The sequence below is a fragment of the Botrytis fragariae genome, assembly GCF_013461495.1.
Source record: "Botrytis fragariae strain BVB16 chromosome Unknown tig00000012, whole genome shotgun sequence".
NCBI classification, from domain to species: domain Eukaryota; kingdom Fungi; phylum Ascomycota; class Leotiomycetes; order Helotiales; family Sclerotiniaceae; genus Botrytis; species Botrytis fragariae.
In genome coordinates this window covers 353,011-365,176 of record NW_023500989.1, presented here as the reverse complement: position 1 = coordinate 365,176, position 12,166 = coordinate 353,011, and the positions used below count along the sequence as shown (strand labels likewise).

Below are 12,166 nucleotides of genomic sequence, written 5' to 3'. Positions count from 1 at the left end.
ATTGATGATATTGAATACGTCAAACCAGGATTAAGTAAGTATTTTGCATACTAGGGCAGCCATTGTTTCTCAGGGTCGCTTAGGTAGTATAGAAATGACCAGAGGCTGCATTACTGGTGGTATATATGTAAATCTTATCCCCGATTTTCATTCATCGTCATTTTATCGCTCGTTTCAAGACAATGAACGAAAGGTGTGTACAATGCCAGAACCAAAGTACCTTGAAGAACATGTGAATTTTGTTCATCCGGAATGGTATGTTGTATTTGATACTCGTTGGGGTGAGTTTCTTATTTAATGTTGGCTGATAAAAGTCCAAGGACACGGTCGCATGCTACCGGCAATAATTTAGGTGGTTATACCGTCGAAATCGAAGCCAATCAGCACCATATCAACCTGAACAGCAACTTGGATGCTAAGTGAGAATTGCCTCGGATTCTCACAATACTCAAAACTTTGTTAACCCTCTAAAACAGGATCCAAAACCCGTTGTCTGGAATTCCAACGTCTTTGCTATACGATCAGGTCAAAGCATTTGCAACCAAGAATCAATTGCTGAGCGTCCTTCCAATATTGGTTAAAGGGGCACTGGTGGCACAAGATCCGACCAATTACGAAGATATTAGAGGGGAAAATGCCCTGAATGAAGAAGAAATTGAATGCTTGAGGGACGAAATCCTTCATAGATGGAAGCAGCCATGGGCGCTGTACATCACTATTATTACATGTTCCATTGGGTACGTCTCCACCCTACCTTAGCACTTCACTTTTTTAGCTCTCTGACTTTCGTCGTAACAGAGCTGCCGTTCAAGGATGGGACCAAACAGGTGAGTTAACTATAACTTTTCATGCTCGCACTGAAGATGGGGCTTGAGAACAAGGATCAGAGTGGTTTCGGATAAGCGAAGTTGAGGTGAATCCAAATTGCAACGACTCAAATCGGAACAACTTCGATTGTCTCTTCTCACTGTCCTAGTGGGCTCAGAATAATAATAGCTGTGATCTAAATACTTCCATTTGCCGTAAAATAATTACTAATTGATAAACAAATGCAGGCTCAAACGGTGCAAACCTATCATTCCCTGACCTCTTCGACATTGGAGGAAAATCTACCCGCGATACAATGCTAGTTGGACTCTGTAATGCTGCCCCATATATCAGCAGCGCATTTATAGGTTGTTGGATTTCTGATCCTCTCAACAATTATTTCGGACGCCGGGGAACCATCTTTGTCGCCGGCAACTTCTGTCTGTGGAGTGTGATTGGTAGTGCGTTCACAACAACATGGCAAGAACTTTTTATTTGCCGTCTTATACTTGGACTCGGGATGGGTGCGAAAGCTTCGACTGTCCCGGTATATGCGGCGGAAAACTCACCTGCAGGTACGTTCGCTCTTTTCTTCCCTCAATTCAATATTTTGACCTCGGAGCTAATGTTCGTTTAGCTATTCGAGGTGCGCTCGTTATGTCTTGGCAAGTGTGGAATGCTTTTGGGATCTTTCTTGGCTTCTGCGCAAATTTAATAGTTGCCAACGTTCCTCGAATAGCCTGGCGTCTTCAACTCGGCTCTGCATTCATACCCGCTGTACCTCTTTGTATCCTTATCTTTTATTGCCCAGAAAGTCCCCGCTGGTATATGAAGAAGGGCCGATATCCAGAAGCATATCAATCTTTGTTGAAACTTCGGAACAATCCTCTGCAAGCTGCGCGTGATCTTTACTATATCCACTCCCAGCTTGAGCTGGAGGCAGAGATTGTTGGAAACCATACTTACTTGACACGGTTTACACAGTTGTTCACAGTGCCTCGGTTAAGAAGAGCGACGCTGGCTAGCTTTACAGTCATGTTGGCTCAACAAATGTGTGGAATCAATGTCATTGCGTTTTATTCATCGACTGTCTTTCAAAAAGCGGGTGCCGGCAGGATCAATGCACTTTTAGCGTCATGGGGGTTTGGTCTAGTTAATTTTATCTTTGCATGGCCGGCTATATGGACAATTGATACTTACGGCAGACGAACGTTGTTATTATTTACGATTCCTAACATGGCTTGGAGCATACTTGCTGTGGCACTTTGTTCATTGATACTGGAATCCAGTCGAGCACATCTAAGCCTTATGGCGTTGTTCATATATGTTTATGCTGCTTTCTATAGCCCTGGGGCAGGTCCAGTTCCATTTACATACTCTGCTGAGGTATTTCCGCTATCACATCGTGAAGTTGGAATGGGTTGGGCTGTTGCTACGAACTTCTTTTGGGCCGCTGTATTAAGCATTACTTTGCCTAGAATGCTTGATATCTTTACTGTTGCCGTAAGATATACACTCATCTGAATCAGGGTCTCTCTCTTGGCTTGGTTGCTAATTGATCATACAGGGAACTTTCGGTTTCTACGCTGGATTAAATGTCATATCATTATGCATGATATTTCTTTGGGTACCGGAAACCAAGCAACGTACACTTGAAGAACTAAATTTTGTATTTGCTGTTCCCACGCGCACACATATGCATTACCAGCTTACTAAAGCCTTACCGTGAGCTATCTCCTCTTTTCTTCACAGTAGATAGCATCATTGACTGAATCAAATAGATGGTGGATAAAACGATATGTTTTGCAGCAAAAATACGCAACCCTCGAACCACTATACGATTTTGAGAAACCAATAGGCCAACAAGAAATCGACGAATTATATGAAAATGATAGGCTGAGAGCCCAGAGGAGACAGGATAGTGAGTGGATGGCAAAGCGTCAGAAACAAAGCTTTGTTGGAGGGGGGAGGCCCTGAGGGGAAGCACTCCGATTGGCAGGAGGGATCTATGATGTATTATCATAGGCTGTATTTTGTGTCAAACAGGTTCATAAGGTTCAAAATTTCGACTGAGGTATTTCTCCCTCATCCCAGCCAATCTACTAATCAAACCGTTCTTCAATCTATCATTCAAATGAAAACAATGAAAATCACTTGTTCCTTGACTTTATACTGTGAATCAACCCATAATCCTCGGTTTCACTGTTTCGAGTCGAGTTCATGATATAAAGTTGTGTGGAATAACCAGTAGTTGCTGGCTAGTTTGATGTAAGTATTATTTCAATTTTCCAGTACATGTTGAGGTGTTCAACCTGATAGCTAGGATCTAGTTATGATCTAACTACTTCGGTAACTGAAGAAGTTTCGATGTATTCGATGTGCATCCGCCTCCAGTCTCCCAAACCAAGTTCATTGCGCAACTCAACCACTCGGTAGACGCTAGTTACTTGATAAAGGAGTCGTTCTTGTAGGCGTGGAAGGGGGTGTAGAATTATCAATACTATGGATCTATATTATATATTGATCTACTACCGAGGTCGCACTCATTTTGCAAGAAAGTTTTATATCTTCAATACTGATGATGATGTGCTGATGATGGGCATATACTATACTTTAATTATTAACCTCTCTTGTTTCACTCCATTCAGTGGATATTACATGGCACTGAAATGTAAAGCCCCTAATATAAGTTGGAAAATTCTACGACCTCTGTATAGTCGCACTTTTTACATTTATCCGTAATACCGAGTTCCCCGCATTGAACCACACTTGTTTTCAAATTCCTCGCATTTGAAGTGCCGCTCAAAAGCTCCGTCTTATTTATGTGTTGACTATGCATTGCAAGCCGAGACATGTCCGAAGTGTGTTCAGGTGGTAGGAATTAGGAATATATATCTTGCCATCTCTCGTCATCTCTTGTCACTATCCATGTTTTGCTAATTCCTTTTCTTTCAGGGAATGCAAAACAACATGCTTCAAGAATTTATCTCCATGCCAATATGGGCACTTATTGCGATCCCAGTATCCATTTACGTCCTAAGTACCGTATTCCTTGCAATCATAGACCCTCTTCGCCATATTCCAGGACCGTTCCTCGCACGCTTTACTCGAGTCTGGTATTGTTGGGAAATATACAAAGGTCATTTCGAACGTACCAACAAACAATTACATACTCGCTATGGCCCTATTGTCCGCATCGCACCGCATGAATACTCGATTGATGATGTTAATGCTGCCAAAGGCATCTACTCTATTGGTGGAGGTAGTTTTCCAAAAACAGCATGGTATTGGGCATGGCAACCTCCAAATCTAAACGCAGCTTCGCTATTCTCTGAGCTTGATCCACATCGTCACTCTGTACAGCGACGTAAGGTCGCAAATTACTATAGCATGAGTTCTATGGTTGGATATGAAGGCCATGTGGATAATTGTTCCGAGTTACTCTCACGACACTTCCTGGAATCGACAATTTCGGGAGATTTTGTTGATATGCAGCATTGGTTGCAATGCTATGCATTTGATGTCATTGGAGAGATTACATTTGGCCAACGCTTTGGCCTTTTAGATATGGGAGAGGATAAGGATGGTGTGTTCAAGGCAATTGATAATAGAGGATGGTATTCTACATTTATTGGGATTTGGAGCTGGCTTCACGCTTGGCTATTTCCGTTATTGCCTAGTACTGGCGGGATGGCATATATAGTCAAGTTCACAGCAGATAAAATTGCAGAAAAAGAAAAAGTGTTAAAAGAACGAAGAAGTGGCGACAGGAAAGAAGAGGGCACTCCAGACTTCGTGACGAGGATTTTGATGGCTTCTGAAAAAGATCCTGAGAAGATTACGAGAAGGGATTTGAGTACCACATGCCAGTCCAACATTGGTGCAGGAAGTGACACAACAGCTATTACCCTTTCGAGTGTGCTTTACCACTTGTTGAAGTACCCACATACTTATCAAAATCTGCGAGACGAGATCGAAACTGCGGCAAAGGAGGGAAGAATATCAGACCCTATTACCTTTAAAGAAGCTCAAGGACTACCGTATCTACAAGCGGTCATCAAAGAAGGATTAAGAGTCCACCCTGCTGTGGGTCTGGGGCTACAACGAATCGTGCCAGTCGAAGGTACTACCGTCGCAAACCAATTCATACCAGGTGGCTCTACAGTAGGCATCAATGCATATGTAGCTCATCAAAATACTGCTGTCTGGGGTTCGGACGCAGATCAATGGAGACCCGAAAGATGGCTCGAAATTGAGGAGCAGGGTCGAGGTGCAGAAGTAGAAAAGTACTTCTTCTCTTTTGGCATGGGTTCGAGAACCTGTGTTGGCAAGAATATTAGTTTGTTGGAGATGAACAAGCTGATACCGCAATTGGTGAGGAGATTTGATTTCGAGTTGGATGCGGATGTGGAGAGAGATGGGGGAATAGTTTGTAAGAACAGATGGTTTGTGAAGCAACAGAATTTCAGAGCAAGGGTTTTGAGAAGGAGGGACGGTAAGATTGAATAGGATCGAACTTTATCTTATGTTTGCAATGTTTTGATTAGAATTGTTGATTTCAATAATTTGGTACTGGAAATTCGAGTTTGACCACGATAGGTGATAGGGAGGGAGATATATAGGATATGATTGGATCGGTAACAAAATTTGGATCAAATCATTTATCTCAATAATGATTGAATTGTGCGTCTCGATGATAATCATCACAAGTCTGCGATGTTATCGAATAATCAAAATATTTGAATCAACGTCGACGCTTCAAACACCATTATGTAACTCTACGCTAATTGTAGTTCCCACTCCTAAATCCATGACCTCATTATCTTCTCCAATTATCGACTCCACCAAGTCCTCCAACTCACCTAAAAACAACCATCCATTTCATATTTTTCCTTCACACATTCAAAAATGTCTCAACCATTTATCCTAACCCTCCGCCTTGACGCCGCCTCCGAAAAACTCCTCACTGCTCTCCGGGCCCGCTATTTTCCTTCTTCTCGCAACTACCTCTCTGCACACATAACTCTCTTCCATGCCCTTCCCTCTTCCCAGCATTCTCTTTATAAATCCGCTATCTCTTCTCTCTCATCACGAGAACAAAAATTCAAAGTCGGTATTAAAGATCCTTTTCCATTGGGAAAAAAAGGTGTAGCGCTCAATATTGCATCCTTCAAATTACGGAAGATTCATGAAGAATTACTAGGAGAGTTTAGAGAAAAGGGTGTTAAATTGACGGAACAGGATGATAGAAAAATTAGACCACATGTTACGGTGCAAAATAAGGTTGGAGAGGAGGAGGCAAAGAGGACGTTGGAGGAGGTGAAGGGGGAGTGGATGATGCATGGGGATGGAAATGGGGGGATAGGGGGGATGGCCGAGGCGATCAGTTTGTGGAGGTATGAGGTTAGTGGGGAGTGGACGCACTTAGAGGATTATGAGTTTGCGTAATGGAAAATTGAATGATGGAAAGAGGAAGGAGAGTTGTTGCACAACAAGATCTGCAAGATATCATTTACGAAAAATGATTGAGGAGATATTTGGTATCTCAAAGCAAAGATATTCACGCAACACTTGACCGTACATTCAATGATGGTCATTTTTTCTATTGCGAAACCATTTTCAAGACCAGTCATGAAATTTCAATATAAAGAAGTTCTTTTCCGGTCACTCTTCTATACGACTCTCCAAAGCATATTCTACCCAATGTTTATACTTCTGAAAGTCTGAGAATCTTGGTTTCCAATACTTATCAAAGCTACTAACTTCAAGCAGAGTTGGAAAACCCAAAATTAAGCTCTTACGCAGCATCCAAGATGAACGGTCCCTATTCAGAGTATTAGTACCACCCCCTTCACCATCAATATTCCTCACTTCATTACTCACAATAAAAACTAAATTTCGATTCACAATCTTCCAAGTTCCATTCGCCTTCTTCCACGTATCTTCATACCTCCCTGTCGCAAAAAGGGTATGACTATCATCCTCTATAGCCGGCGACGTATGCGGTAAGAAAAAATGGCTAGCTTCAAGATACGTTATGGAGATCGCTGACGTAGGCGAACATATCGCTATATATTGGGTACTGTATCTATGATGCGTCCCTGAGAATTGGGTTATTTGGGCTGCAACAGCATCGGTTATATTTTTGAGTCCATAGAGAACAGGTAGGGGCTCTGAATAATTCGCTCGGGCGTCTGGGGCAAAAACCCGGGAGAATGCTTGCCACTGGGTTAGGGAATGGGGTGTTAGGCTTTAATTACTTGACATTTTGGAGTGGGTATTGAGAAGTCATAGGGAAAGTAGATTTTTCATCTTTATCTTACATTCCGTCCGTCAATGGCAAATGCATATAGAGATAATATGTTACGGATAGTCTCTGTAGCAATGTGATCTGTGAGAGGGGATATGGGTAGAAGTTCCGCGAGTTGGAATGAGGATGCTGGACCGGGAGAGATGTTGGGACACTTTGAGGATTCTGAGGAGATAGCGTGCGATATCAGCCCCGTTGAAAGGACCAGAAATTTGAGGAATTGCATTTTGAGGAGATATGAATGCCGAAGAGGTCTGGGAGAGAATGGTGTTCATTTGGATATTTCCAGGAAGAGTGCTGTGGCTATAAAGTAATATGCTCGAGTACTTTACCCCTCATCCCACCTCACGCAATGTAACTATACCATCCCTTACTTCCACCTGCAGCCAATAACATCCATGCAGCTTTTGGCAGAGCTCCTCATATACTTGGTGGGGCAAGACGGACGAATCCTTCATCTTCTACACGGAACTTACAAAGTCACATAGCATTGTCTGATGCGGAATAATAATTGATTGGTCCTGGGTTACTGATTTTTGTTTCAGCCAACGAAAGTCTTCGCGAGGAATACCATCTATACTTGTTTTTTTTTAACTCATCAGACGCAAAAATGCTTGAATCTCCTAACTTAGAGACTGTAATATTCGTCCTGCTTAGGTAGTTGCATTGTTACTGGCTGGAAAGTTTCATCTTGAGTTGATTAATTGCCGAAATTCCAAATAGGGGACGCTTGAATCAAAGCCCAGATAATTTATTCAACCCTTGGTCTGAATGATGAGTCACTTCTTCTTGCTCACCGTTCACAAATTCTTTGTATGATTATAGCCTATGTGATTGGAAAAGACGCATATGGAGAATAAGATTTGAATCGATCAGCTTTTAGATACACCTTTGCTAAACAATTGCTTCATAAATGCTGTTATTCTAAGATTCATTACATTCAACTAGATAGAAACGATACAAACAATGATTCGAAACCTAAATTCAAACCCCTCAATTCAAAAACACTGAAAAAGTGTGCAAATCTCAATTCCCCCCCCCCTTCCTCAATTCCTCTGAACAATTTCACGCCTGCGATTAATGACTTCTGAGTTCCATCATCTTAAAAACACCTCACAGTACACTCGGCCACGAGGGTGAAGATTTAAACCCCAGAGAAAGGTCTACACTTATTCGCTGCACAGAATCCATCACAGCATGATCCGAGGAATTGTCCGTTCCTGTAGCAATCGCCTAGTATCATGAGATTAGCATTTTTCTTACTATTTCTCTCCTTTTACCTCGTTTTATCACGGCCACACACTCTATTTCTTCTCGTCTATCACTTTTTCCATTCTTCACAAACAACTCTCCAAGCCCCAACGCAAAATTCTGGAAGAAAGTAAGAAGACTCACTATAATTAGGAATGCACCTCTCATCCGTCACTTGGCAGCTCACCCCCGTAATGGGTGTTGGAGGACCCACACTAACAATGCCTCCATTATTCACTAATGCGACAGCATTATCATGGTAGAAAGTGCAGAGATTAAAGACGTCGAAGTTGGAGGAGCGGATGAGGGAAATGGAGAGGGGGTTGTCTGTGAGTACAAAGTTAGTTTTTTGGGGAGACTCAAAGGGTGGAAGTGAAAGAGGGAAAAGGAAGGAGGGGGAATCAAGGGAGATAGGAAGGGAGATGTACTAGTAGCGTGAAATTGTCCATCCGCAGGAACGGTCAAACTGTAACTCGCTGGACCACCGATAAATGTAATATCAACATCGAAGTAACTGGCAGGCGCAGCTGCGACTCCGCTGATAGCTGCGAGACCAAGAGTCAAAATGGTGGAGAATTGCATTTTGAATGTTTGAATATGTTTGGAGAGCTTGGATTGAGGATTGAGTGTATGAGATAGTGATGGTGATGGTGAAAAACCCCTTGACTTCAGGAAGTATCCTGAGTTTATATACTCTATTTCCCCAGACTGTCATGTCATTCCTTACTTACGTATACTGTGCTAGTCCATCTTCAAGATACCAATAAGCATACATCATAAGCTTAATTCCATCAACCCGTTGTCGTTGCGCTGTCAGATCATTGCTCGTACCCGTCACTCATCACCCACTATCCAAGACCCAAGCTCTCCCGATATCTCACTAACGTGTTCAAATTCCATGTAATAATTATCAAATCCGAAATACGAGCATCATCACTTAAACTCAGCTCTCCTCCCAAAAAGCACAAATATCGTAAGAAACACAAACTAGTAGAAGTCCCCAGCAGCCAAAAGCTTAAAATCACGAAAATATTTGAGAGTGTTATAAATAGTTTGACAATTCACGCGCTATGGCGTGATGTGGAGAAACTATTCTTCAGGTGATGCGGGCGGATTAGTGAGGTTCGTGATGTTTTGTTAAGCGATGAAGTCATGGTCTGATGTCCCGCTTACCGCCAAGACGGATCCGCGTTGAGGCTGAGAGCGTGCGGTGCTACAATACGATATGGCTCGTGATTCACGTGAAGGATACGAGATTGGGTTGCTGATGGCTTGGAGAATGAGGAGATAGATACGAATGGCGGTATTGAAGTGGGAGATGGAGATTGGGCGGTCAAGAACTTTCAATTTTTGTATTTGATTGAATGACTCGAGTATTTTAGAATACTGGATTTACTTTGGAAATTGTACGTATTAAGGGCTTAGTGGATTGTCACTCAAAATTATGGATTTTCTTGGAATTGAATGTATGAAGCTTCCTCGAACACTCAAAGTTAAACGCGCGTGTATTGTCAAGTAATATCCTAAACTTGTTAAATACGAGACAAGACACATGTCCAATCCACTTCATATGATCCTAAGCTGGTACCAGACCGTTAGACACATGAATATGCATACGTGCTTTATTTCCCTCCACACTCATAACTGTTCGAACATGTTCCAACTTGAGAAGCTCACCCTCGTGGCTAGCGAGCAACTTAGCCGTCTTCAAAACATTGTTAATTTGTCTTCCATTGATGTTTGAGTCCGCCAATTTGCCAATCTCAACATCAGTGATTTGATGATCATGTTCTTGATCCTCTCCACGCGATAGAAAGTTTCTCCAAATCTTCTCTCTAGCATTTTTATCCAAATGCTTTTAATCCATACTTAAATGAATGCGTGATTTGAAAGCGGGATCAATATTGTTTACACGATTTGTAGTCATGAATAAGATCTCTTCATAATATTCAAATGTTCGAAAGAAGATCGAAACAATCTTGTTCCGCTCAAGTGAGTTTGAAGTTAGTGCCTCTAGGAAAACATCACATTCGTCCAACAATAGGACCGCATTCCAACTGGTGACCATCTGAAGGACTGAACGCAAAGTTGACTCAACGTCTTTAGATTCTGTGCCCAAGTCACCGGCCAAAAGCATGTAGAGTGGAATTCGCATTTGCTCGGCAACAGATTCGGCAGTCAAGGGCTTCCCAATACCAGGGCTACCCGAAAGCAAAAAAATTATGCCTTTGCCCTTGCCGCTAATGACATCATCGAACTTCGAAGAGTTTGAGATCTGAGAAGTTGCGATGGCGTGAATTAGTTCTTTTGTTGAAGGAGGAAGAACTAAACTTTGAAATGTAGAGTTGCTCCAGACGATGTCGGTCGGAACATCAACCAAGAATTCGAGCCAAAGTTTCTCTTTTAGCGCATATCCTTTGAGAAGAGGGGAACAAATTATGAGATGTTCTGGCTGAGGGGTTTGATGGTGAACAGGTAGAATTCTTATCAGTTTTCAAAGTTGAGTTTCTAGGAGAGTAATCGACTTCGTCCTTGTACAGCTCGAACTCATCTTTTTCATAGTCTGACTCTAGATCGACAATTTCAGAAGCCTTCTTGTGGTCAAGAGCCTTGAGGGACGAAACTTTGTTGGGATTGAATTTGCCATATGCACGGGTATCACTGATGTCAGTATTGATCAGTGATTGTCAGCTGCGATGGAAGGAAATACTTACATGTTGATACGACTATCAACAGTTACTTTGGTAGGGCAGCCAAATCCAGGATCTTCACCAATGGCAAAAGACTTATAATATCTAAAATTATAACCACGATATTGTTCAAATAGCTTTCCACGTTTGAAAAGCTCAGCCTTGATCTTCTTTCAATCTGGATGAAACTCGAGTGGAAAGACAGGAAGTGTATCGATCTCGGCCGTGCATACAAACTCTGAAATATCGCAATGAACCAAGTCAAAGCCAAACTTTTCACCATCCAAATTCACCATCTGGCAGTATACTCGATAGAGGTGTCCTTTCTTCTCATCGTTGATAGGAACGTCATAAGCAAACTTTACAGCAGAATCACGACCCCATATTTGCTTGTATAATATGCAACCTGGTTGGAAAATTGTCTAAAGGTGATCGTAAGTGACAATTTTGTTTTCGATGTAGTCAATTCTGGCCTTGATCACGTTTTTGAGTTCTGATTCGAGAATCTTTTGTAAAAGAACAATATGAGCTTTTGTATCTTCGCATTTCTCGTTATGAATAGCCTGCGACAGCTGGATCTAGCGATGAACGAGTGGATTGAAGGGAGATTTGAATTCAAGTCTCTACAAACTTGTAGTTACACCCGGATAATTCTTAATAACTTTGTTCAGAACTCTCTTGAGCAATGGAGTCTGGATGATGATACTGTGTATTCCCATTTTCTTGCGAAAATCGAAGCATTTCCTGTAGCGTACAAGAATAGCATAACGGGCGGTCTCCTTATTCTCAGCAGCATCTTCCACATCATCAGGATACTTTGCAGACCAAGTGGTATTGCCGTATCGATCTTGCTTGACCTCATATATCTCCTTAGTATCACAATCCATGCCGTCATTGATAGGAGTAAATTTGTACATGTCCTGGCTTTCGGCTTCTGTTGATATTTTGCAATGAGTTCAGTAATCTCAATACCGTTTGGACAAGAGGATAAGAGAACAATAACTGAGAACTTAGGGCGAAACTTTGGTGGTGGGGGTTTGAGGAAGAAGGAGGGAGGAAGAGGTGAAGGTGGATGTATGAAGAGAAGAACAAAGAGGTGGATGGGGGA

At 42.1% G+C, this 12,166-nt stretch overlaps 6 protein-coding genes across 6 annotated transcripts; 3 read left to right on the top strand and 3 right to left on the bottom strand.

Moving 5' to 3' along the window:
* Positions 1-202: 202 nt before the first annotated feature.
* On the top strand, positions 203-2,784 carry Bfra_002324 (putative hexose transporter protein; the record flags this gene model as incomplete). The annotated part of the gene is made up of 8 exons (XM_037332746.1): positions 203-255; positions 321-419; positions 477-737; positions 799-827; positions 1,056-1,382; positions 1,445-2,310; positions 2,375-2,532; positions 2,589-2,784. The coding sequence occupies 8 exons, from the start codon at positions 203-205 to the stop codon at positions 2,782-2,784; spliced, it is 1,989 nt and encodes a 662-aa protein (XP_037194874.1).
* A 993-nt stretch (positions 2,785-3,777) lies between these two features.
* Positions 3,778-5,316, top strand: Bfra_002323 (putative cytochrome p450 pisatin protein; the record flags this gene model as incomplete). Its single annotated transcript, XM_037332745.1, has 1 exon — positions 3,778-5,316. The coding sequence occupies one exon, from the start codon at positions 3,778-3,780 to the stop codon at positions 5,314-5,316; it is 1,539 nt and encodes a 512-aa protein (XP_037194873.1).
* Positions 5,317-5,715: 399 nt separating this feature from the next.
* On the top strand, positions 5,716-6,255 carry Bfra_002322 (uncharacterized protein; the record flags this gene model as incomplete). Its single annotated transcript, XM_037332744.1, has 1 exon — positions 5,716-6,255. The coding sequence occupies one exon, from the start codon at positions 5,716-5,718 to the stop codon at positions 6,253-6,255; it is 540 nt and encodes a 179-aa protein (XP_037194872.1).
* A 216-nt stretch (positions 6,256-6,471) lies between these two features.
* On the bottom strand, positions 6,472-7,343 carry Bfra_002321 (putative small subunit of phenylpropionate dioxygenase protein; the record flags this gene model as incomplete). Its single annotated transcript, XM_037332743.1, has 2 exons — positions 6,472-7,032; positions 7,131-7,343. 2 exons carry the CDS (start codon positions 7,341-7,343, stop codon positions 6,472-6,474), a joined length of 774 nt encoding a protein of 257 aa, XP_037194871.1.
* A 918-nt stretch (positions 7,344-8,261) lies between these two features.
* On the bottom strand, positions 8,262-8,957 carry Bfra_002320 (uncharacterized protein; the record flags this gene model as incomplete). Its single annotated transcript, XM_037332742.1, has 3 exons — positions 8,797-8,957; positions 8,513-8,695; positions 8,262-8,350 (listed from the first exon to the last, which is right to left on the bottom strand). The coding sequence occupies exons 1-3, from the start codon at positions 8,948-8,950 to the stop codon at positions 8,262-8,264; spliced, it is 426 nt and encodes a 141-aa protein (XP_037194870.1). The 5' UTR covers positions 8,951-8,957.
* Positions 8,958-9,944: 987 nt separating this feature from the next.
* Bfra_002319 (putative atpase aaa+ type core protein) lies at positions 9,945-11,975 on the bottom strand (the record flags this gene model as incomplete). Its single annotated transcript, XM_037332741.1, has 6 exons — positions 9,945-10,223; positions 10,281-10,820; positions 10,894-11,029; positions 11,083-11,219; positions 11,292-11,480; positions 11,814-11,975. 6 exons carry the CDS (start codon positions 11,973-11,975, stop codon positions 9,945-9,947), a joined length of 1,443 nt encoding a protein of 480 aa, XP_037194869.1.
* Positions 11,976-12,166: the final 191 nt, after the last annotated feature.